Below are 22305 nucleotides of genomic sequence, written 5' to 3' on the forward strand. Positions count from 1 at the left end.
TGTACAAAATATCTTCGTGGAACATGATCTTTACTTTATATAATGATTTTTTGGCATATAAGAAAAAACCAGTCTATACGCATCTCTTTTCAGTACAAACTGATCGTTTTCACCAGCATATGCTGGTAGGCATGTTTTGATGCTGGGATGCTGGTTAGGTATGTTTTGGTGCTGGTTTATGCTGGTCTTTGACCAGCAACATGACCAGCATAAATCAGCAAAGGATCAGCAAAAACCAGCAAAGGACCAGCTTAAACCAGCACCAAAACATACCTAACGAGCATCTCAGCATCAAAACATGCCTACCAGCATATGCTGTTTTTTTCACCAGAGCAAATTTTATGAGTCTGTTTCATGTTCATGTTGAATCTAGATTATGTTTATGCATTTTCGCAAACTGCACAGAGGGATTTTGCATCAGCATTAATTCGGTCAGCATTAATATTCGTCTACTTCCTTGACACATGTGATAAACTGGCAAGCGAGTTTCACCGTATTGCACGGACACAAAAATTGCAAAAGGCAACCAACAGGTGTCGCAAACGCCTCGCTATGAGGGATGCACTAGCGCAAGAGACTTGCCAATGACCGGAGAGAAGGGGATTCCGCATTTAATAATTAAAAAATGCACTACTACGTGAAAAACAGAATCATGTGTACATTTTCCTTGAAAAAATAATTTTAAAAAATCCGACATGCATTTCCTACAAATTGCCATATCCAATTTCCACAAACTGCCAATAAAAAAAGCCTTTATGTGGAATAGAAAATCTGGCACGTGAAATGTGTTAATTAAACCCAGAGGATGCTGAAGTGTCTCGTTGAACGAATCCACCTCCAGACATCACCGAAATCAATTCGGTCTCGGTTCCGCTCAGCGTACACCGTGTACATGAACTGGCATTAACGGGTTTACCAGTCTTATAGACGCACAGGCAGAGGGGGGCATCCGAGTGTGCGGGCTAGAGCTGTACAGTAAACAATTCTGGTACGCTTGCAATGATACACAGCAGAACTGCATGCTAGTGCAGACGTCGCATGCCGCATGTGCACGCCTGTCAGTGGAGCCTGGGTGCACACCACCATACAAGCTGGACCAGGAGGAAAACAAGCTAGAGCGCTTATTTGGGCTCTCCTCGAGGGCGCTTGATTGCATGATGAGAGAGAAGAGAACTGCTGCTGTCATGAACAAATGTAAAACATCCCACAGATTTTAGGCAGACATCGGTGGATAGAAAACAAACAACTCGCCCAGCAATGGAGAACCAGGCGGCGATGGAGCAGCAGAGCTACGAGGACGTGCGGAAAAGCGGTTATCTCCGCAAGCAGAAATCTATGCACCGGCGCTTTTTCGTTCTCCGGGCTGCCTCGGAGCAGGGCCCGGCCAGACTCGAATATTATGAAAACGAAAAGAAATTCCGAAGCAAGTCACCAGTCCCAAAGAAAGCAGTGAACCTGGACTCTTGCTTCAACATCAACAAACGGGCAGATTCAAAGAACAAGCACATGATAGTGCTGTATACCCGCGGGGAGAGCTTTGCCATAGCCGCGGACACTGAGGAGGTCCAAAACGAATGGTACCAGGCCATGCTGGATCTACAATGTAAATGTGAGCTAGAAAATTATGATTGTACCATTGAGTCGAATTCGTAAATGATCTGTCATTCACATATATAGGCTGCAGCATGGACCTTGGTGGTTGTAGTTGCTTAACCTGCCCATCAACTTGCGTGTTGATGAAGGGAGCCCCCTTGGCTTCAGTGGATCTATATTTGCAAAGCGGTTTGGATTCAAATGCACGTTCTACCCCACCCGTCTGTTTAATGTAGCCACCACACCTGGAAATGTGGACGCACGCGGTATTAAAATGGCCAGATTGATTACGGTGCATGCTTTGTACAGCCATTCAGTGTATTTATACATTGACGAATTCGCAATTTGATTTTATTGAGACTGTTTATAGAAAATCGAGATGCAGAAGGGTCGATATTTAAATGCTCACATCACTAGACAGAACTACTACAGTGCGTAGCGCAAGAGTGGCGCATTGTGCAGCGGACGCTGCTGCAGCGCTCACGACTGTTTTTGTTTTTCTACACATTTGTGCATGTTGTGCGTGTAACCTACATTTCTGTCATAGCGATTCTGCCGGGGAGGGGAGCCGCGGCAGCCGTGCGTGTTTATTGGAATACGGGTCTCCGCTTGCCCCATCCCTCGTGTTTTGGTAGAATATGATCCCCCCACCCCGCCGTTGAATGAACCGATCACCGGGTTGAACAGCAGGCCATCAGCGTGATGATATGGAGACATTAGGTGCCGAGCAAGCGTTTCTATAACCCTTTCTCTGTTTGATAAGCGTCCGTAAAGGCTATAATGGATTCATTTGGCTGTGGTCTTTGTATCAAGCTACGGCACGGAGAGCATCTTTAATGTTCTCCGTTCTTTTACAAGCACGCTACAAAATATGCATGTGCAACACTGGCCAAATAAACTCTAATAAAATCGAATGGTATGCAAACAAATCAGTTACAACCAGTCAGTATATTACAGACAAATCAGTCAAAATTAGTCCTGACCTGACTGGTTTGGTTGCAGGGCTACTTTCTTGTTTTAGCTGAACACTGTCACAAATGTATCTAATAAACGTTTGCCCTTTTGACCTGTACAAAACCTAGGTGAGGATCAAATTAAATAATTGTGGTAATGACCTAATTGAAATATATGTATTTATATTTAATTAAATAGAGTGTTTTTCATGGCAGCTCTACTAGGAAGACAACACTGGGTTAGAAAAGGCACTTCATAACATTTTGCTCTAAATATGTGGCCCTGGACCACAAAACCGGTCATAAGGGTCAACGCTGTATTCATAAATAAGCTTTCCATTGATGTATGGTTTGTTAAGATAGGACGATATTTGGCCAAGATACATCTATTTGAAAATCTGGAATCTGAGGGTGCAAAAAAATCTAAATATTGAGAAAATCGCCTTTAAAGGTGTCCAAATTAGGTTCTTAGCAATGAATATTACTAATCAAAAATTAAGTTTTGATATAATTTTGGTAGGAAGTTTACAAAATATCTTAATGGAACATGATCTTTACTTAATTTCTTAATAATTTTTGGCATAAAATAAAAATCGATAATTTTGGCCCATACAGTATATTGCTGCCTATTGCTACAAATATACCCATGCTACTTATGACTGCTTTTGGTGGTCCAGGGTCATATATGTATATCACTGTATTCGCTTTTTCCTCTTATGAAATTCAACCTAAGTTTCAGGATGTAACCAGCAAGTGACTTATTTTCTTCATATTAGCTAATAACGCAAAGCTTCCTTCAACTAATAGTGTGCCTTATGGAAAAACATAACATTTTGTAACAATTCTAATTTGAAGTTAGAAATGTAATGTTTAAATTACGTCTGTGAGTAGACAGACACAATCAACACAGTGCAAAACACATTATAATTCCTTTAAATAAATGCATATTTATTTCATTTTTTTGATTGTGTTTCTATTTTTTATTTTATATTTGTAGGTAAGACTCCTGATGAGTGTGGCAGTGGCGGAGACTGTGGACTGCCTTCCCCCGGCCCTGCCTTTAAGGAGGTCTGGCAAGTTAAAGTCTGGCCTAAAGGTTTGGGCCAGGCCAGGAATCTAGTTGGAATCTACCGACTTTGCTTGACGGACAAAACAGTCAACTTTGTCAAACTCAACTCTGATGTTGCAGCTGTGGTTCTCCAGTTAATGAATGTGCGACGCTGTGGCCACTCAGAGAACTTCTTTTTCATTGAAGTGGGTCGTTCTGCCATGACAGGTCCTGGTGAGTTCTGGATGCAAGTAGAGGATTCAGTGGTGGCGCAGAACATGCATGAGACCCTTCTTGAGGCCATGAAGGCTCTGAGCGAGGAGTTTCGTCAACGAAGCAAATCCCAGACTGTTGGTGTGAGCTGTGGAGGAGGAACTGCCTCTAACCCTATCAGTGTACCTTCTAGACGACACCACCCGAATCTGCCACCTTCACAGGTTGGCTTTTCCAGACGTGCTAGAACGGAAACCCCTGGAGCCTCCAACAGCAATACGTCTCCGACTCCACGGCACGGGTTCTCTAGGTCACGGACGGCCAGCATTGGGGCTCGTACAGATGATGGAGGTGGCAGAGCAACGGCGCTCAGCACAAGTCCGAGTCTCAATGGTTCATCCTGCTCAACTACCCCAACCCTGAGGCCTAAACCTACACGAGCACCCACTCCAGCAAAGATCACTCTCAGCCTAGCACGATACACCCCCAACCCTGCACCTTCCCCAGCCCCCAGCCTCTCGTCCAGCTCTGGACATGGGTCAGAATGTGGGTTGGGTGGAGCTGCCTTTGGAACAGTTCCCATCTGCACTTACGCTCGAATTCCTCAGAGAGTCTCCATGTCGGGATCACCCAGTGATTATGGTTCATCAGATGAGTACGGCTCTAGCCCCGGAGAGCACTCCCTGCTAGCCACAGGACTCCCTGCTGCCCTTGTTGAAGGTGGAGCCAGTTATATCCTGATGGGTCACCGAGAAGGGTCCCACAAACGTGTTCATGGACGCAGGGTGCTTCGTCGTTCATCTAGTCGTGAGTGTGAGGCTGAGCGCAGGCTGCTCAGCAAGCGTGCTTCCCTACCCCCCACCTCTACCCAAGAGCGTTTGGTCCCGCGCCGCAGGGAGGAAGAAGAAGAGGATGAAGAAGACTATGCAGTGATGTCACGCAGTGCAAGCAGAGAGTCTTTCACATCTCGCCGAGGCTCAGGGGGTTCAGCGACAACATCACTGGTGCAGGAAAACTCAGCAGATAAAGGTGTCAGTACTAAAGGAGGGCCCGAAGACTCCTCAATTGACAGTGGATACATGTCTATGCTACCAGGCGTTACGGCACCCCCTGCTTCATTGTCACTGTCAGTTTCTGGTTCAGATGTAGTGCCAAAGGGTGGAGATGAATACATGGCCATGACCCCCAACAGCAGTGTCTCACCCCCTCAGCACATCCGCCTACCCATCAATGAGGGCTACATGATGATGTCTCCTAACAGCAGCTGCTCACCAGACTTACATGGCCTAAGTGGATGCATTTGGGGCAGCAGAGGCAGCATGGAGAGTCGGGCAGGCAGCGACTACATGAACATGTCACCTATAAGTGCCAGGTCAGCTTGCAGTACTCCTCCATCACACCCAGAGCAGCAACCTCTGCAGCCAAAGATGGTCTATTCTTATTTTTCGCTGCCACGTTCATACAAACACACCACCCTCTCAACCCGTTTTGAGGATGATCTGGACCGGGTTTGTATGGGTAGGGGTGAAGCTGGAGGAAAAGTTGGGCACAGTGGTTACCATTGTGGAGGGGATGCTCCTGTGGGCTCAGGTGGTGGTGGACAACTCTCTCTGTCTTCATCCTCTTTTTCCTCTAGTTCAGCTAGCAGTGAAAGCCTTGAGGACAGGTCGCTGTCTCTGTCTGTTGGTGGAGTGGGAAGAGCAACTAGGTTGAGCGGAGGACACAGGGTAGGGGGCGCTCACCCCAAAGTTTCGGCCCAACACCATCACCAGCAGAGATGTGGGCCAGGTGTTCAGAAACAGGGTCATTTACCGTCAAGGAAGGACAAGTCATCCAGTTTTTTTGTGGATATGTCCAAAGCCAATACGTTGCCAAGAGTCAGAGAGACTTTGCTCCCAACTGCATCCCAGAGTCCTGGAGAGTATGTAAGCATTGTATATCAGGGTGAGCGAGGAGGACATAACAAGGGGAGGACTACAGCTGAGCCAGGGAACTCTATGGCACAAGGACATCAAAGAGCCTTTCACCGACCACAGCCATGTCAAGGTGGATCTGCCAACCTTCCTCGGAGCTTTTCAGCACCCCTCTCCACCTCCATCTCTTTATCGTCTGAATATGTAAACATGGACTTGGGTAACTCACCTTCTTCTCTCACGACCCTCTCTTCTTTTAAACCTGCCCCAAAGGTCAGAGAGGAGATCAACAGAGCTCCTCAAGTAGAACAAGAAGTAGAAATGGGACTCAGGAAGAGCAGCATGACAGGCTTGACATCTACAGATGTGGTCGCTGCTCCTTTTACAGACTATACTGAGATGAAATTTGGATTGGGTGCAGATACAACATCCAAGTCCCCAAAAGCTGGCCAAACACCTCTGCCATCCTCCATGGAGCAGGAGCATAACATGAATTTTCCGTCACCCAAGGCTTTTTCAAGTGTGGATCAGGGTGCCCGTCTAGTAAGGGCTGAATCAACAGCGAGAAGGCGGCATCGCTCAGAGACGTTCATCACTCCCCCAACTCACCCCCTCTCTCCTTCAGCTTCCCCTTCTCCTTTTTCTGAAACTCCACATGTTGGTCCACCACGACAGCAAGGATTAGAGAGCAACCTTTGGTCTAATAATCAGCCACCCTCTCCAAAGTGTGCCAGCCCTGGAGTAGCAAACCTTCCTGCTGCTCAGGCATCTTCCTTAACCCTAGAGCAAGGCCTGAACTACATTGATTTGGACTTGGTCAGTAAGAAGAATCAAACCAGTGTGGATGGACCCTCTGGCCCTCATTCATTTTTCTCTCCTGTAGTAGGAGGGTTGACTGGGGGATTGGGTGGAGCAGGAGGAAACACCAGCTCCAGCATCAACACATATGCCAGCATTGATTTCATCAAATCAGATGAATTGAGAGTTCATCAGAGCAGCAGGAAGGACAGCAAAGGTAAAAGCATTGTCCTTCTACTAAACTTTATATACTGCATTACCGCAGCCCAAGCTGTGTGTTTGCTTCTCCATCAACATACTATTCCAGTGTTTATTCAAGACATAGATGCAGTCATTTGTTAGTCAGTCTATTTCTGTGGGAAATTTCAAAATATTTCCTACTAAGGCTCACAGTGATGGTAACAGGCTTTTCAAGGGTTATTTTGGGGCCTCACTCCTCTCTTTCCTTTGTTATAGAACAACAGTAAATATTGTAAGAGGACTAGTTCTGTATTTGGACTGTTCTCTGCCTGGTTCCATTAGAGAAGGGGAGGTGGAGTGTAAGAAGAATCTGACAGCTTCTGCGTTGAAGTATTAACCACAGATCATTTAGGTTGTTGGTTGTGAGTGTGTGTGTTTGTTACAGTTCATGAGCGCATGGTGAGGGCAGTGTGAGTACAGACATATGCATGTTTGTGCCTGTGATGAGTGTGGATAGGGAATATAGCATATTTGTGGCTTGTCTAAGTGTTTATAAGGGATACCTCTGAGCAGCCCTGTATCCGCATATATATTTAACTCACTGTGATTGTAGATAATTATGGCTATTTAACTTCAGTCTTGCTGAAAATGTTCCTGAATGTGGTTCTGCTTGTACTCATCTCTCTCCTCTTTTCTCTTTCTCTCTCTCCTTTCCTTCCTCTAAGTCTTTCATCTTGACCTTCTATCTCTCTCTGTAACATATAGACATCAAGAATGTACTACTCAAATTTCAATCCTTTATTAAATGTTTCGGCTATAAATTGGGAGTAAGGACATGATTTTCATGTGGAATTTACTTTACACTCAGAGACATGCTATTGACCACAGAGCTGCTGCATATAGCTGTCTTAAAGCGACTCGTCAATGAGTGGTTTCTTTTGCTCTTGTCACATGCTTCAGGTCAGCATAATCCAGTGGTTCTTAATACTCCACCTGATCCCTGGTCAGCATAAAATTAAATGTTCACCCAAAATGTCTTAAAGTGATAGTTCACACAAAAATTAAAATTCTGTCATTAAATACTCTCCCCCATGTTGTTTAAAACCCGTAAGATCTTTGGGACACAAATTAAGATATAAAAAAAAAATAGAAAGCAACGCAACTGAAACGTTCAAGGCCCTGAAAGGTAGTAGAACATTATTAAAGGGATAGTTCACCCAAAAATGAAAAATTGATGTTTATTACCCCCCAGGGCATCCAAGATGCAGGTAACTTTGTTTCTTCAGTAAAACACAAGCGAAAATTTTCAACTCAAACTGTTGCAGTCTGTCAGTCATATAATGGCAGTCAATGGGAGCCATGACTTTGAGAGTCAAAGAAACATACACAGACAAAACCAAATTAAACCCTGCGGCTCGTGAAGATACATTGAGGTGTTAAGACACGAAACAATCAAGCCTGTATAAGAAACTGAACTGTATTTATATATTTTTTTTTTACCTCTGGTCCACTGCAATGTCTAACTGTCCTGAGCGTGTTCACAAGAGTCGGCGTGTGACGCGTCAACGTGCTCTGGCATAGTAGACGCATGCACGGAAGCGACCTGTCGTGCGTATACGTAACTCATTGTTTACACTGTGAGATTGTGGGTACGACGGCTACTCAAAGCAGTAATTACTTGTGCTCATCCTTGTTGTTGCAACTGATTAAAAACGAAAAGATTAGGTTTGCTTGCGTGAACTCATCTGGGAGTGTTGACTTTTCACAGACTCCCAACTTTTGACCCTGATCGGCTGAAGTTATGGTTGCTTGCTCTTGTATATGCTAAAGCACCTTGACGCGTCACGCACTGGCTGTTGTGAATGCGCTCAGGACAGTTGGACATTGCGGTGGATCACAGGTAGAAAATTATATAAATACTGTTCAGTTTCTTGCACAGACTGATTGTTTTGTGTCTTAACACCTCAATGTATCGTCATGAGCCGCAGGGTTTAATTTGGTTTTGTGTGTATGTTTCTTTGACTCTCACAGTCGTGGATCCCATTGACTGCCATTATATGACTGACAGAATTCAAAGGTTTAAATTAAAAATCTTCGTCTGTGTTCTACTGAAGAAACAAAGTCACCTACATCTTCAATGCCCTGGGGGATAAGCAGATAAACATCAAATTTTCATTTTTGGGTGAACTATCACTTTAAAATAGAGTACCACAGCACATGCTTGTGGTGCTGTTGATGCAGAAGTCGGCATTCTGTCATAAAATGCCCATCTCTCTTAGTTAATCATCTGTATATTCTGGTTCAAATAAGTAAGGCTGGGGGAAAAAATTCAGGCCATCCTCTTTGTCAAAATCTTCAGACATGTTTACAAAGACAGCATGTTTAATGTACAGCGTGCATCTTCCGCTGCTTGAAAACAAGGAGCAGCGCATCCGGGTTCTACGTTAGAATGCTGGGTCAGCAGCACCACACATATGCGTCACGGTACTCTTGTGAACATGTGGCTGACACGAAAGAAAACAAATTGTTAAATAAAATTGTTTTTGTTATCTTTGTGTCCTTACTACCTTTCTGGGCCTTGAACGTGTCATTTACGTTGATGTCTATACAGGGTCAGAAAGCTCTTGGATTTCATCAAAAATATCTTAATTTGTGTTCTGAAGATGAATGAAGAACTTACGGGTTTGGAACGACATGATTTCTCCAAAATAGTTAAACACTGTGGCTCTGTGGTGCGTTCAACATTGATTGTGTTGACATAGCATGCACCACTACTTTGTGCAAGCATCCCAGCTTCCATAACTCACATACCTCAGATTTGCAGGGAATTAAAAAAAAAGAAGATTTAGCCTTGTCCAGAAGTTTAAAAAGAAAGAAATGTCAAGGTGTATCCTTGACTTTGCAGTTTACTTCAGTGCTAGGCTTGATAAGCATCCTGAAAACCATCTTACTTAAACTACTTACCATCAGGGTAGAAAGTGTGCGGGGGTGGAAATTGGAAATTGTATAAGAGGAATAGTATGAAAGACAAAGAAAGGTTTTCAGTGGTTGAAAGAAAGATGACACCAGAAAACAAAAGAATGGATTAACAGAGAGTATGTGGCCTCTGAAAGACAGTAAGGTTGAGACTTGATAGACAGAGAAAGATTAACAGAGACAGACAAGGAGTCAGAGCGTCAATGCAGGGTATTGTATGACTCAAAGTGACGCTCTGAAGGCTTTACCTCATACAAACCCAGTCACCACAGTAGTGCTAAGAAGAGGGGAATCTGCTCCGACCCAAAGCTGTCTAGACAAGCAGGTTGCTGTAGGTCAGAGGAGCTGTAATCTAGCCGACCCATCAGCAGTCCGGAGGAGAATACATTCCTTTATAGTGGACCTGAAGGAGGGCATTTACTCACACTAGCATTAATGCATGGCAGTGTTTTTTGTGTATGTGCAGTGATTCATTACCCAGCTAGAATTATCATCAGTTAAAAAATTGAGGGAAAAAAATTATCCTCTGTGTAACTCTTCCCAGTAACACACCTCTCATGGGGCTGTAGTTTAGGATCGGTATGTTTTTGTCTGCATGCATATTTGTTGTTAAAGCTTAAATCTGTGCTCTCCTTTCATAAGCTGCTTTCATGTGCTGATTTTGCGTCTTGTGGTTTTTATTTTTTTGGTTGTTTTGTTCTGTTATATGAATTGCATTAGAAGGTCTTTGTAGTCTACATCTGATCCTGCAACCTTATTAGACCTGAAGAAGCAAAATCCACTGAATAAAGGAGCAGTGTAATTTATTCAGAGGCCTATGCTGCATCATAATACAAATAATGTAGTGATCACAAAATGTCCAAATTTTACAACATTTAATTTTTTTTAAAGTTTGTTTAGAATTCTGTCATCATTGAGCCTTAAACTTGCACAGGGATTTTTAAGAGGAGTCCGTCGATTCCCAGGGGGCAACAAGGGAGTGCTAGGGGGGGTCTGCGGGAAGGTTTTGAGAAAATAAGTGTAAAAATATTAAAATAATAAAAACAATAAGATTAAGGTAAATAAAGTCAGATTAAAATTAGATTAAATAATACATCTAACAGTACAGTTCTGAACAGAAAAAAATGTAGTTTAGTAGTATAATAATGTGGCTTAACAGAAACCAGTTATTTTGTAAATAATATTTTAAAGTGTCACGCTTTGAAAGTATTTCCTAAGGAACAGACTAAAATTTTATCTGAGAGTTGTTTACTGAATCACAACAACCCTGTTAAAGTTGGTGTTTACTAGGATTTAACTCTGAAGCTCTAGGCTTTGAACTTAATGCAGTTGTTTTTAACTGTAATGTTAATATACATGCTTGACCTTTTGAAGGTTATATTTTGACGTTTTGAGCCTTGTTTAATCTAGTTCACACCTAGAAATTTCTATGACATGAAAAAACATGGTTTTGTAGTGTAAAAGAAAAGATTTGATGCTTATTTTGGACTTTTGATTTGTCCTGCGTCAAAGGAAGACTCATCCGTTTCGTTTCCTTAGTGATACTAATGAGAGTGTTGTTCGTTTTCTCCCCCCTGCTTGTCTGTCTTTCTCCCTCAGTCTCTCCTTGTCAGCCAGAGCTTCAGCACCCATCCTCAAGTCTTTGACAGTATCACACACATATATATACTGTACATGCTCATTAAGGTCAAGGTCAGCAAAGGTGTCAAATCTAGACTGACAGTCACAGACCCTCAACCATACAACTGTTTCTCCTGCAGATCTGGTTACTACTGCCATGCATTTTTTAATAAAATTAAAATGTGTTATTTAGTTTAATATATAATAGTTACAATAAACCATGGTCCTAGAGATCTTTATATGTCCAGTGGATCTTTATATGATAAAGAGATATTTATAAAAGTATCCAGCGTGTATATATATACATATATACATACACACACACACATATATATATATACATATATATATATGAAGAGTTCAAATGCAAAAGCCTCTAAATCCATCTGACGTCTTTCTTTAAAAAAAACGCATTTTTATCAGGCTCTGATGTACAGGTTTCTACCTAAGTACCGGTAATTTCGATTGGGCTGAGGCTGGGATTTTAGCGAGTATGAGGTAAAAGTATTTCATGGACGTATAATATGAGTTGAGAGCATTCACTCATTATATATGATACACATGTATCATTATCTCATTTTTGACCAAGATGGCTTTTAGGGGGTTTTGCATCTGAACTCTTCATATATATATCTATATATATATAGTTTTGCAACTTTTACTGTGTCATTAATCAAAATATGTATGTGTGTGTGTGTGCAAATGCACATGTGCTGTAGTTTCCATTCACCACTAGGAGTTTTCCCAACTATGACAGAAAACCCCAGAAATGTTAAAAGTGTTCATATTGATACACATTATGTGGCCATCCTTACCAAACACTTGAACCAGCTAATCAAGTCTTCAGGATTACTTGAGAATTACTGACAGGTTTGTCAGAGGCAGGTTGGACCTAATCTGTGCAGGAAAGTAAGATTTTGCTTCTGTTTGACTGTTAATAAATGATGATAAATTAAAGGGGTCATGAACTGCCTATGTTTTTTAATTTTGTACTGTTCTCTGAGGTCCACTTATAATGTTATCAAGATTTATACATCAAAAGACATCATAACTTAGAAGTAATATGCTATTTTTTTGTCCTGTTTTTAAGCCCCCTTATCAGAACGCTCTATTTGAATTGGCGTGGTTGATTGTAGACTCTGAAGTAAACGCCCACTGCTATGATTGGCTAACAGTTGTGTATGTTTGACAGCCTACATCCTTCATAGATGGACTCTGCTGTGATTTAGGTCAAAAACACATAAATAACTCAATACATATCAAACGATATATAATAACAGACAAAGCAATAGTGACAATGTAATGGAAACAGTTACTCACACTTGTGTTGTGGGACATCACTGTTGGATCCAATATAGTCGGCACAGCATTGTCTTTTAGTTTCAATCTTTTTAAAAATGTCGAATTGTGACTTGTTTTCAAACGAGTCTGCGATTAAAATTAAAGTGAACAAAGGGCAGAGTTCTTACTGATGTGGTCTAGATCTTCTTTTTAAAATAAAATTCATCCACTCCTTTCTAATGTTGGTATTAGAAGGAAGGCAACGTAAACTCTGTTTTTCCACAACTTGGCACTGCACAGCTTCTTCTTGTATTCTGTGCCATCTTTATCATTTGGTTTCTGCTTAGACCTGTGTTTTGGCCTCTCTCGTAAACACTACAGGCATGAATCGGTGGGTGGGGCTAAACAGGCAGTGATGTCAAAGCAGGCGTTGATCTAAAGCTACGGAGGCGGTGCTTATCCACACTATTATATCACAGAGTAGAACATTCCAACAGCTGTCGTTTTGGCAGACTGCCTTCAGTATAAGCTGTTTTTAGACTAACAACAAAGTTTTGAGTTCTTAAACTTACAGGATGTTTTTTTTTATAGTACAATGACCTCTTATGTCTAAAGATCAAGGGAATTTTGGTTTCTCAGTTCATGACCCCTTTAATGTCAACTTCAGTTAGGCTGCCAATAGTTCTTAAGCTGGGGCTTTTTCACCTGCCAATGAATATTTCATGTTTTAGTATGTACATATTCTAGTAAATATTGCTTAATTTTAGTAATTAAGTAATCCACTTAATTTGTGAATTCACCTTTGAATTGGTAAAATTCGATTTCATAGCCTCTCAACTGATGAGACTGTAAAAGACTGACAGTGGGAGATATGTTACTATTTATGTTAAGCAAACACCATCTGCATGTGTATATATGTGTGTTTGTGTGTGTGTTTGTGTATGTCTAGGAGAGAATGGGTTTGTGTGTGTGTGTGAGTATATGCATATGGGTATATGTGTGTGGGTAGGTGCTTGTCTGCAGGGAGATTATGGTTAACTCAAGTGGGTGTACCGAGAGCAGAGCCAATTGATCTGTCTGCTGTTAACAAACCATCCACACACATACTGTCACACAAACACTCACTCATGTGTATGCACTCAGAGCAGGAGTGGGTATAGGCATAGTTAGACTGCTAGTTTAGAGAATGAGAAAGAGAGAGTTATATTGTGTGTGTGTGTGTGTGTGTGTGTGTGAGTGTGAGTGTGTTTAGACTGCTGATATAGTAAGGTTCAGAGTGTGTGTGTGTGTGTGTTGTTGGATTCATTTCATTGCTCTAGAGAGTCTGTGGCATTTCATACAGTAAGGTGAAGGTGGCAGCTGGCCAGTTCACACACACATATACAGCAAATGTGTGGGGCTCTTCCAAGAACCATGGGATGCAACCTCCCCACTACTAGTGATGTCACAAATTAGCATTTTTATTGGGAGATAAAATAGCATTGCTGATGGAGATAGTGATGTCATCTTGAGCAGTATTCTTTTTATTCCCTTTAATTACCTTGTTCTTTATAGATATAGCTGAAATGTTTTTTTTATTATTTAGAAAGTGTCATTTAGAAATGTGTCTTGACGATTATTGCGTGCCTTGATTTCTGCCCACTGATCACATGTATCAACAATGAGTGTAAAAAAGTTTTTAATGTCTCTTATGCTCGCCAGGGCTGAATTTGTTGAATCAAAAATACAGTAAAAATAGTAATATTGAATATTTCAGCAACTTTTGCAACATTATAACACTTAATGTCTTTACTGTCACGCTTGATCAGTTTAATGCATGTTACTGACCCCAAAGTTTTGAATGGTAATGAATATATATAGGCATCTTAAATGCAGTACACTGTAAATGCCATTCTGAGCCTTAATATACGATAATTCATATATTTGGCACATACACTCAAACACTCAAAGACCAGTTTTTTCTCTCTTGGCCTTTCAAACTTAAGTCGCACTCTGCTTGGCAAGTCCTCTTTCACAGATCCATACAACATTCTCTATCACAATTTTTCCTTACACACGCCTCCCAAAGTACATAAACAGACCCAAACACATGGAAACCACTCTCTACGTGTCTCTCTTCACTAGCACACGTCTATCCCAGCCTCTGTGTCTTTGAGTTCGTCTTACTCATGTCTGTTCTCTCTACTTGGCAATGATGGTATTGGTCTGTTAGAGAGGAGAGAAGGGAGCCATCAATTCAGGATGGAGAGACAATGTTGTGATCCAGAGTAAAATGGTCTAGTAGTTTACTATAGTCAGTTGGATGTGTTTATCTTTTACTCAAGACATTTCACTCCTCCTCCAAGTTTTCATGAGGTGGTGGAGTCACTCTGTGTGCATATGTTTGTATGTACAGAAATGATCTATTCATTTTGTACTGTAGCATGGTAGTGGTGGAATATTCTCATAGGTGCCATTTGTGTGTCCTAATGACTTCGTGCTTTCTCTAATTTACAGGATATTGAGCTTAGCTGAACTCACATTATTTCCCAAGCAAAAAAGAAATATATTTAAAATGCATTTATTTTATACTAAGTATAGTTTGTCTATTAACATATTTACTGACATATCGCTCGAGTCTTACTGATATAAAAATTGTAATGAAACTTTATTTAGAGTACTGCTTGTGCACAATGCATATTTCTTAATATTAAGCCTTAATTATGTTTTAATGTTACTATTGATGAGAATTGTAAGATCTTTAAATAAGATCTGTCTTTAAATGCTAAAGTATATTTGCAATAGTTCCACTTTAGCACAATCAAACATGCTTAAGTATATCTTTAGTTGGACTTCAGCACTACTTCCGCACAATTAAAGTGCAATGAGTACAAAATTAGTCATTCCAATTTAGCAGACTTTAAATATACCAGTTTAGTACACTAAACGTACAATTACAGGGTATTTTTGTTAAGTACATAATATGTAAATGGATTTGTAATATACTTGGCATGAAAAAAATGTATTTTAAATACATTTTAGTACATTTATTTTTCACTAGGGTTGTTCTATGACTCTTTTAAATATTTGTCTGTCTTCAGAATATCAGCCAACCTTTACATCCCCGTCAATGCATTCAAAATTTAAAACAACAATAAAAATGCATTTTCTGTAAATTCATAATGATTCAATTTGATTGGACAGTGACTAGATTCAGTAACATTTAAGATTTGATTAGTTTGAATCTCCTATAAGACTTACACCAAAGGTAACTGCCTATTTCTCGAATGACCTAACATGAAATTGTTAGAAGCTAGAAGCATTTTCAGGGCTGGTTAAAAAAATATTGATTCCTCGATTTTAATTGATTATCGTTATTACGAAATGATAGCAATTTTTAAATGCCAAGAATCGATTAGTCTAGCCTGTTTTCAGTTAATGAACGGAACATTGTAGCGCACCTCCCATCCAATAAATCGCAATAAGCTTTGTGCTTTTTTACTGAGTAAACAAAGTCTCAGATTTTAAATTAGTTTTGGCACTGTTTAATGTGGAGTGACAGATTGCTGTAGCACTTCAGTTCAAGAGAAACGGCAGCACGAAGCGCACGTGAACTGATCATAAAGCAGAGGCATTTTAAGACCAGTTCAGCACAAAATAAACATGAATAAACATCCGAAGGTATGTTAAAAGAAAGAGTATAACTTACCGAAATCCATATCTGTTTCGTCTCTCAATCAGTGTTTTAACTGTGCAAAGAGGTCATTATAACAGCTTGTAAACATCAGAATGTGTCTCAACGTCACATTTAACTCCGATAAAATTTGGTGACCATAAACTCATTAGTCAGCTAGAAAAGACTCTAGAGAGGGGCATTTTGCTAAATATATGCACCATAATCTGTCAAGTTTTTATGACAGCCACCATTTAAATGTTTATATTTCAAAAAAATGAATTGGAGTAGAAATATCCCAGCAGGATGCAGACATCAATATAACCTCAGGACAGATGTTGCATTTTGATTGAGAACAGGCTTGTTTGAGATGCACTGGTGCTGCACAGACCAATCAGTGTATGATATCAAAGTACCGTGAGAGCGATTGGAGAGCGGATGACTTTTTCTTTGCCTTTGAATTGCTCTCGTGGTACTTTAATGGCACACACTGATCAGTCCGTGCAGCGTCAATGAATCTTGAACAAGTCTTATGAAAATCGGGTTGACGTCAATATTGCATGTCAATTTGAAATTGACTTAACGTTGGATTTTGGTTACACAAGCTAAAAACAACAAAATATCAATGCTAGCAGACGTCGGTATTAGACATCAAAATTTAAAATAACAATTAAAATGCACTTTCTGTATATTCATAATGATTTAATTTGATTGGACAGTAACTAGATTGAGTAACATTTAACATTTGATTAGTTTGAACCTATTAGACTTACACCAAAGGCTACTGTAAAGCAAAAGATTGCCTATTTCTCGAATGACCTAAAATGAAATTGTTGATAACTAGAGGTATTGGGGTGGTGGAGAGATTATTATATTATACATATATATATATATATATATATATATAAGTTATGTTTTTGGGGGGGTTTTGTTGCTTTATTATTCAGACAATGGAGAGATGAAAGGAAAGTATTGGGTAGAGAGAGGGGAGTGGGATCGGCATAGGACCTCAAGACGAGAACTGAACTCGAGTCGCCGTGAGCGCATTTGCGCTGATATGTCAGCACACTAACCACAAAGCTACCGGCACCAACAATAGCGATTTTTAAATCCCACAAATCTCTAGTCCAGGGATAGGCAACGTTGGTTCTGGAGTGCCAATGTCCTGCAGAGTTTGAAAAAAAAAAAACCTCACCTGCCTGTAGAACTGGTATTTCTGAAGACCTTGATTAGCTCGCTACACACAAAATATCAATGTGAGCTGACGTCGGTATTAGACATCAAATTAACGTTGACATTAAATGTCAATTTGACATTGACTTTTGGTTACCCGACATCACAACTGAAATTTTACCACATCTTATGACTTTGAGTGACTTTGAAAATGTCTTTGAGTGTAATTTAAGCATTTGTGTACAAGTCAGTTCATTTTAACATTCGATATTATAGTAGTACCAGTAGTAGTAGTAATGTAGTACCAACTGACTGTCATGTATATTTTACAGCATTATTTGACAGATTTTTTTCTTGAGAAAAGTGGACAAGTGGGCCTTCTGTACCTGATATATATCCAAAACAAACAATATCAAATTGATTCGGGAATGGAAACACAAGCTTGTGAATCAGAATCTAATCTTGAAATTTGTCAAAACCCAGCCCTAAAATATATGCTTATTTTTACAATGCTTCTCTGAACCTTTAATTAAACCCTCTCCAGGTCTAAATAATAAGTAACCAAAATGTTTGTAACCACACATTAAGGATTGAGGTATTAATTTAAGAATCTGCCTTTGAAAAATCCATACTTTTTTACCACTACACCACTTTTTAGTGAGGTGCATATGCCACTTTACAGATCTGGTACTTTGTAAAATGTGTAAAATATGGAAAAATTAAATATATACTTCATAAAAGCACAAAATGGTATTTTAGTAAGTAAATAAACATTTCCCTGAATTCAAGGTCATATTACAAACGCTGCAGTGTCTATAGAAATTTCACATGCTCAAAGTCTAGCGTGACCGCAGCTTTAGACAGGGTGGAATCATTGTCGTTTGTGAGCTTACACTGACTTTCACAGGGAGGAATGTTTGCAGTGTGTGGGCACACTCTCACTTTTACACAGGGAGGAATGTTTGCAGTGTGAGCACTGTGCAGTGTGCTGATTGAGTGTGAGGTGCTTCTCACTGGAGTGTGTAGGCTGTTCACATACTACGCTACATCTCTGACTGCGAACCCGTCTGGCCTTTTTGTGCATATAGACAGATGTGTGCGTCTGTGTGTGGGCATCGGGAATACGACATCAGATTTGTGTAAATGCACACAGCAATACCGGCAGTAAAAAGAACAGAAATAGAGTATTTTGATGTTTCTTAAACATGTCTGACAGTGAATGTGCAGTGAAGAGAAAAAAAAAAGATGAGAAATTGAGAACTCCAGGTAAAAAAAAAATCCCATGGGACTTGTTCATTGATGCTTTTATACAGAGTAGAAGAGATATAGACAGAAAGAAAGAAGAGAGGCTCTCAAGTAAACAGAATGGAAAAAAAATCCAAGTGATGATCAGTTTCTAGTGACGCTATTATCATTATTGTCTATTCAGTTTCCTTTTGATATTTTTCAAGCGTGTGTTTCTCCGCTTGAACGTGTGTGTGCATATCTGAATCTTTTCCCACTGTCTCCTGTCTCTAGACTAAACTGAAAGTGGTTTGGTGCCTCTGTGACTATGTTATCCTCTGGTATGCTGTTTGTTTTAACATTGAGACTAAGAGTATGAGACTGCCACTGTAGGTAATGGCGTACAGTAGACTGGCACCAGTGTCCTCTAATGAACTCACATCTGGAGGCAACACTGTGAAAACACATAATTTTGTGTTTGCTGCCTTGAGATTGTAAACAGTCAAATGAAAGCAAAACATAAACCTAATTTTGATGATACAAATTAATCTATGAAAAAAGTGAGCACAACAAACTTCCTGGCCAAATTTGCAAGCTCAAAAATACTGGAAAGAATTAATTTTGAGATTTTTTTGAGATGTTTTTGAAGTCTCTTATGCTCAGGGCTGCATTTTTAATCAGAAATACAGTAAACATGGTAATATTGTGAAATATATTTCAAATTTCAAATATCTTTTCTACTTTACAGAAGTCCACTTCTAGAACAACAATTTAAAAACAATTTACTCACCCCCTTGTCATCCTCGATGTTCATGTCTTTCTTTCTTCAGTCGTAAAAAAAAAATGTTTTTTGAGGAAGCATTTTTCCCCATATAATGGACTGCTATGGTCCCCCGATTTTGAACTTCCAAAATGCAGTTTAAATGCGGCTTCAAACGATCCCAAATGCGGTTGTAAAGTTCCCAGCCGAGGAAGAAGGGTCTTATCTAACGAAACGATCGGTTATTTTCATTTAAAAAATACAGTTTAAATACTTTTTATTCTCAAACGCTCATCTTGCCTTGCTCTCCCTGAACTCTGTGTATTCTGGCTCAAGACAGTTAGGGTATGTCAAAAAAACTCCAATTGTTTTTTTTCCCTCAACTTCAAAAATCATTTCAAAATTATCCTACATCGCTGCAGAAGTACCGACCCAGTCTTTGCAAAGTGAACATGCAAAAAAAGATCAAACACCCTTAACAAAAAAGGTAAAACGGCGATATAAGGCAATTTTGAAGTTGAGGGAGAACATGAGATGGGAGTTTTTCAACATACCCTAACTGTCACAAACCGGAACAAAAACAGTCCAGACAGAGTAAGACAAGATGAGGGTTTGGCATAAAAAAGTATATAAATGGTATTATTTTTATTAAAATAACCGATTTCTACGCTAGATAAGACCCTTCTTCCTCGGCTGGGATCATTTACAACCGCATTTGGGATCGTTTGAAGCCACATTTAAACTACATTTTGGAAGTTCAAAATCGGAGCGCCATATCAGTCCATTATAATGCTGAAATGTTTTCCTCAAAAAACAATTTCTTTACGACTGAAGAAAGAAAGACATGAACATTGTGGATGACAAGGGGGTGAGTAAATTATTTGTAAATTGTTGTTCTGGAAGTGGACTTCTCCTTTATTATATTTTAAATGTATTTTTTTTTCCTGTGATTGCAAGGTCATAATTTGTAATTATGAGTGCTTAGCTTAAAAATACTTTTAAGATGCCTAACCGAGTTTCTTGTCTGTTTTTCTTTTTGCAGATTGTTAATGTGCTCTTGCGTTCGGACCAGTCAGCACCTGTCCTTCCTGTGTGAGTGTGTTTGTCTGTGTGTGCACCTGATGTGTCCTGAAAAATGGTGCAATTGCCCACATCCCTCAGCAGTGGACACCTCATAAAAACATTTCCTCTCATTAGCTGCCATTGGTCCAATCAAAACAAAATTTGTGCCAAAAGACTATTGGTCATTTCCTCCAGAAATCACTGAGATGGACGTGTCCTTCAGCTGCTTATGAAGGGCCACTGCGACTCTGACTGCCAACCAGGAGCCAATGATATTCCTTTTTTTCCTCTACCACGTACTTTAAATTATTGTAAGAGAGATGTTAAATAGTATAATGATAGATCAAAAATATATAGCAGACGTAATATTACTGAGAATATATCTAATCTATCTATCTATATATAAATACAACTTTTTTTATAAAAGTGCCTCATTTTTGATTGTAGCCATTTTTACACAGGTCTCAATGTGCTCTGTATAACAAAAATGCTTTCTTTCTTTTTGTTGTTGTTGTTTTGCTTGCCCATTCCTTTGTGTTCGCTATACTGAACAAAGTGGAAAGACAGAAGTTACAAATAAGCGAAGTGAAGAAAAACTACTGGATAGATGAAAGAGCTTTATTTGCTATGGTTTGTGTAATCAGATTGCCTTACTGTGCTGTATTTGTGTATGTGCGTGAGTGTGTGGATCAGTCATCTAAGCCTCAGCCATGCTGTGCCTCAGTTTGCTAAAAAAGGACACACACACAGTAAGATCAAACTGATTGCATATACCATATTGCTGTGTGATTAAAACTTTAGTGAGTGCATCTACTCATCAACACAGATAAATACACTCTTTCTTCTATTAATCTGAGCATAGTGGCATCAGATGGCTGGGAGCACAAAATCAGATGAATGATAGGTGTGTGTGTGTTAGTGTCCATTCATGGCCTGTTGTCCTTAGTACTATAAGCAGGGTTGTGTATTAATGTAGTACTTTCCATCTCCAGGTTACTGTAGTTACACACACTCACATTCAGATTTAAAACTATACCTCCCTCAAATCACAGAATTAACTGCTACATAAATTTAACACATTAACAGGAGATATCCATCAAATTTTCTGACCTGATGACGATAGTCTGACTGGTTTTTACACTCATGCAACTTACTTTTTACACACACACACCTAACTCGCCCTGTAATAGAGAATGTGCTCCAGTTTCCTCTGCTTATGCTTATTTTGTTCAGTATTGCAATTTAAAGATAAAAGTTACAAGGGAACAGGGTCTTTTTATGCCATCTGGACAGTGGTGCCTGTCTTTGCTGAAACGTAGCATGTTGTTATTTTTTTATTGATTTTTTTTTTATATATATATATTTATATTTTAAACACATTTTGAATTTTACAATTCATTTTGTTGGCTTCTGCAATTTTCTAATTAAGCTGGAGTTTGTTTTGTGTAGTGTATGTAACTTGCAAAAACAGTATGTAGAACTGATCCTGTTTTAGTGCCAAATTTCTAACTCACACAGTACCATTGATCATGCGGAAAATGAGTGATCTCATGAACTGAAACATGCTTTTTAATACCAGATTTTTAGTAACCAATATTTTTCTCTTTTGCCTGCACAATCTGCGTATTTTCTATCACCTATTTTGCCAATGTAAACTCATGTCTCACATAGTACAACAGCTGCCTTCAGTTACCAGGAATCAACATGAAGCCTTATAGTGCTTATATGAATGCCTTTTCTATCATGTAAAAATAAGAGTCTCCTTAGGTTATGCATATTATATACAGGTTCATTTATATGTAAAAACATACGACATGCAGTGTTTCTAAGTGTTTAATAGAGGTGACATTTGCTTACAG

At 39.6% G+C, this 22305-nt stretch overlaps 1 protein-coding gene across 2 annotated transcripts; it reads left to right on the top strand.

Annotated features, from left to right (window-relative positions):
* Positions 1-701: 701 nt before the first annotated feature.
* Positions 702-20796, top strand: si:ch211-284e13.4 (insulin receptor substrate 1-B). 2 transcript variants are annotated; one of them, XM_051111101.1, is made up of 3 exons: positions 702-1609; positions 3544-6735; positions 20427-20796. In XM_051111101.1, the coding sequence occupies exons 1-3, from the start codon at positions 1258-1260 to the stop codon at positions 20432-20434; spliced, it is 3552 nt and encodes a 1183-aa protein (XP_050967058.1). In that variant the 5' UTR covers positions 702-1257; the 3' UTR covers positions 20435-20796. The 2 variants fall into 2 exon arrangements, with proteins under 2 accessions (XP_050967058.1, XP_050967059.1); XM_051111102.1 differs by having other exon boundaries at positions 702-1603.
* Positions 20797-22305: the final 1509 nt, after the last annotated feature.

This window comes from Labeo rohita, chromosome 5 (genome assembly GCF_022985175.1).
Source record: "Labeo rohita strain BAU-BD-2019 chromosome 5, IGBB_LRoh.1.0, whole genome shotgun sequence".
NCBI classification, from domain to species: domain Eukaryota; kingdom Metazoa; phylum Chordata; class Actinopteri; order Cypriniformes; family Cyprinidae; genus Labeo; species Labeo rohita.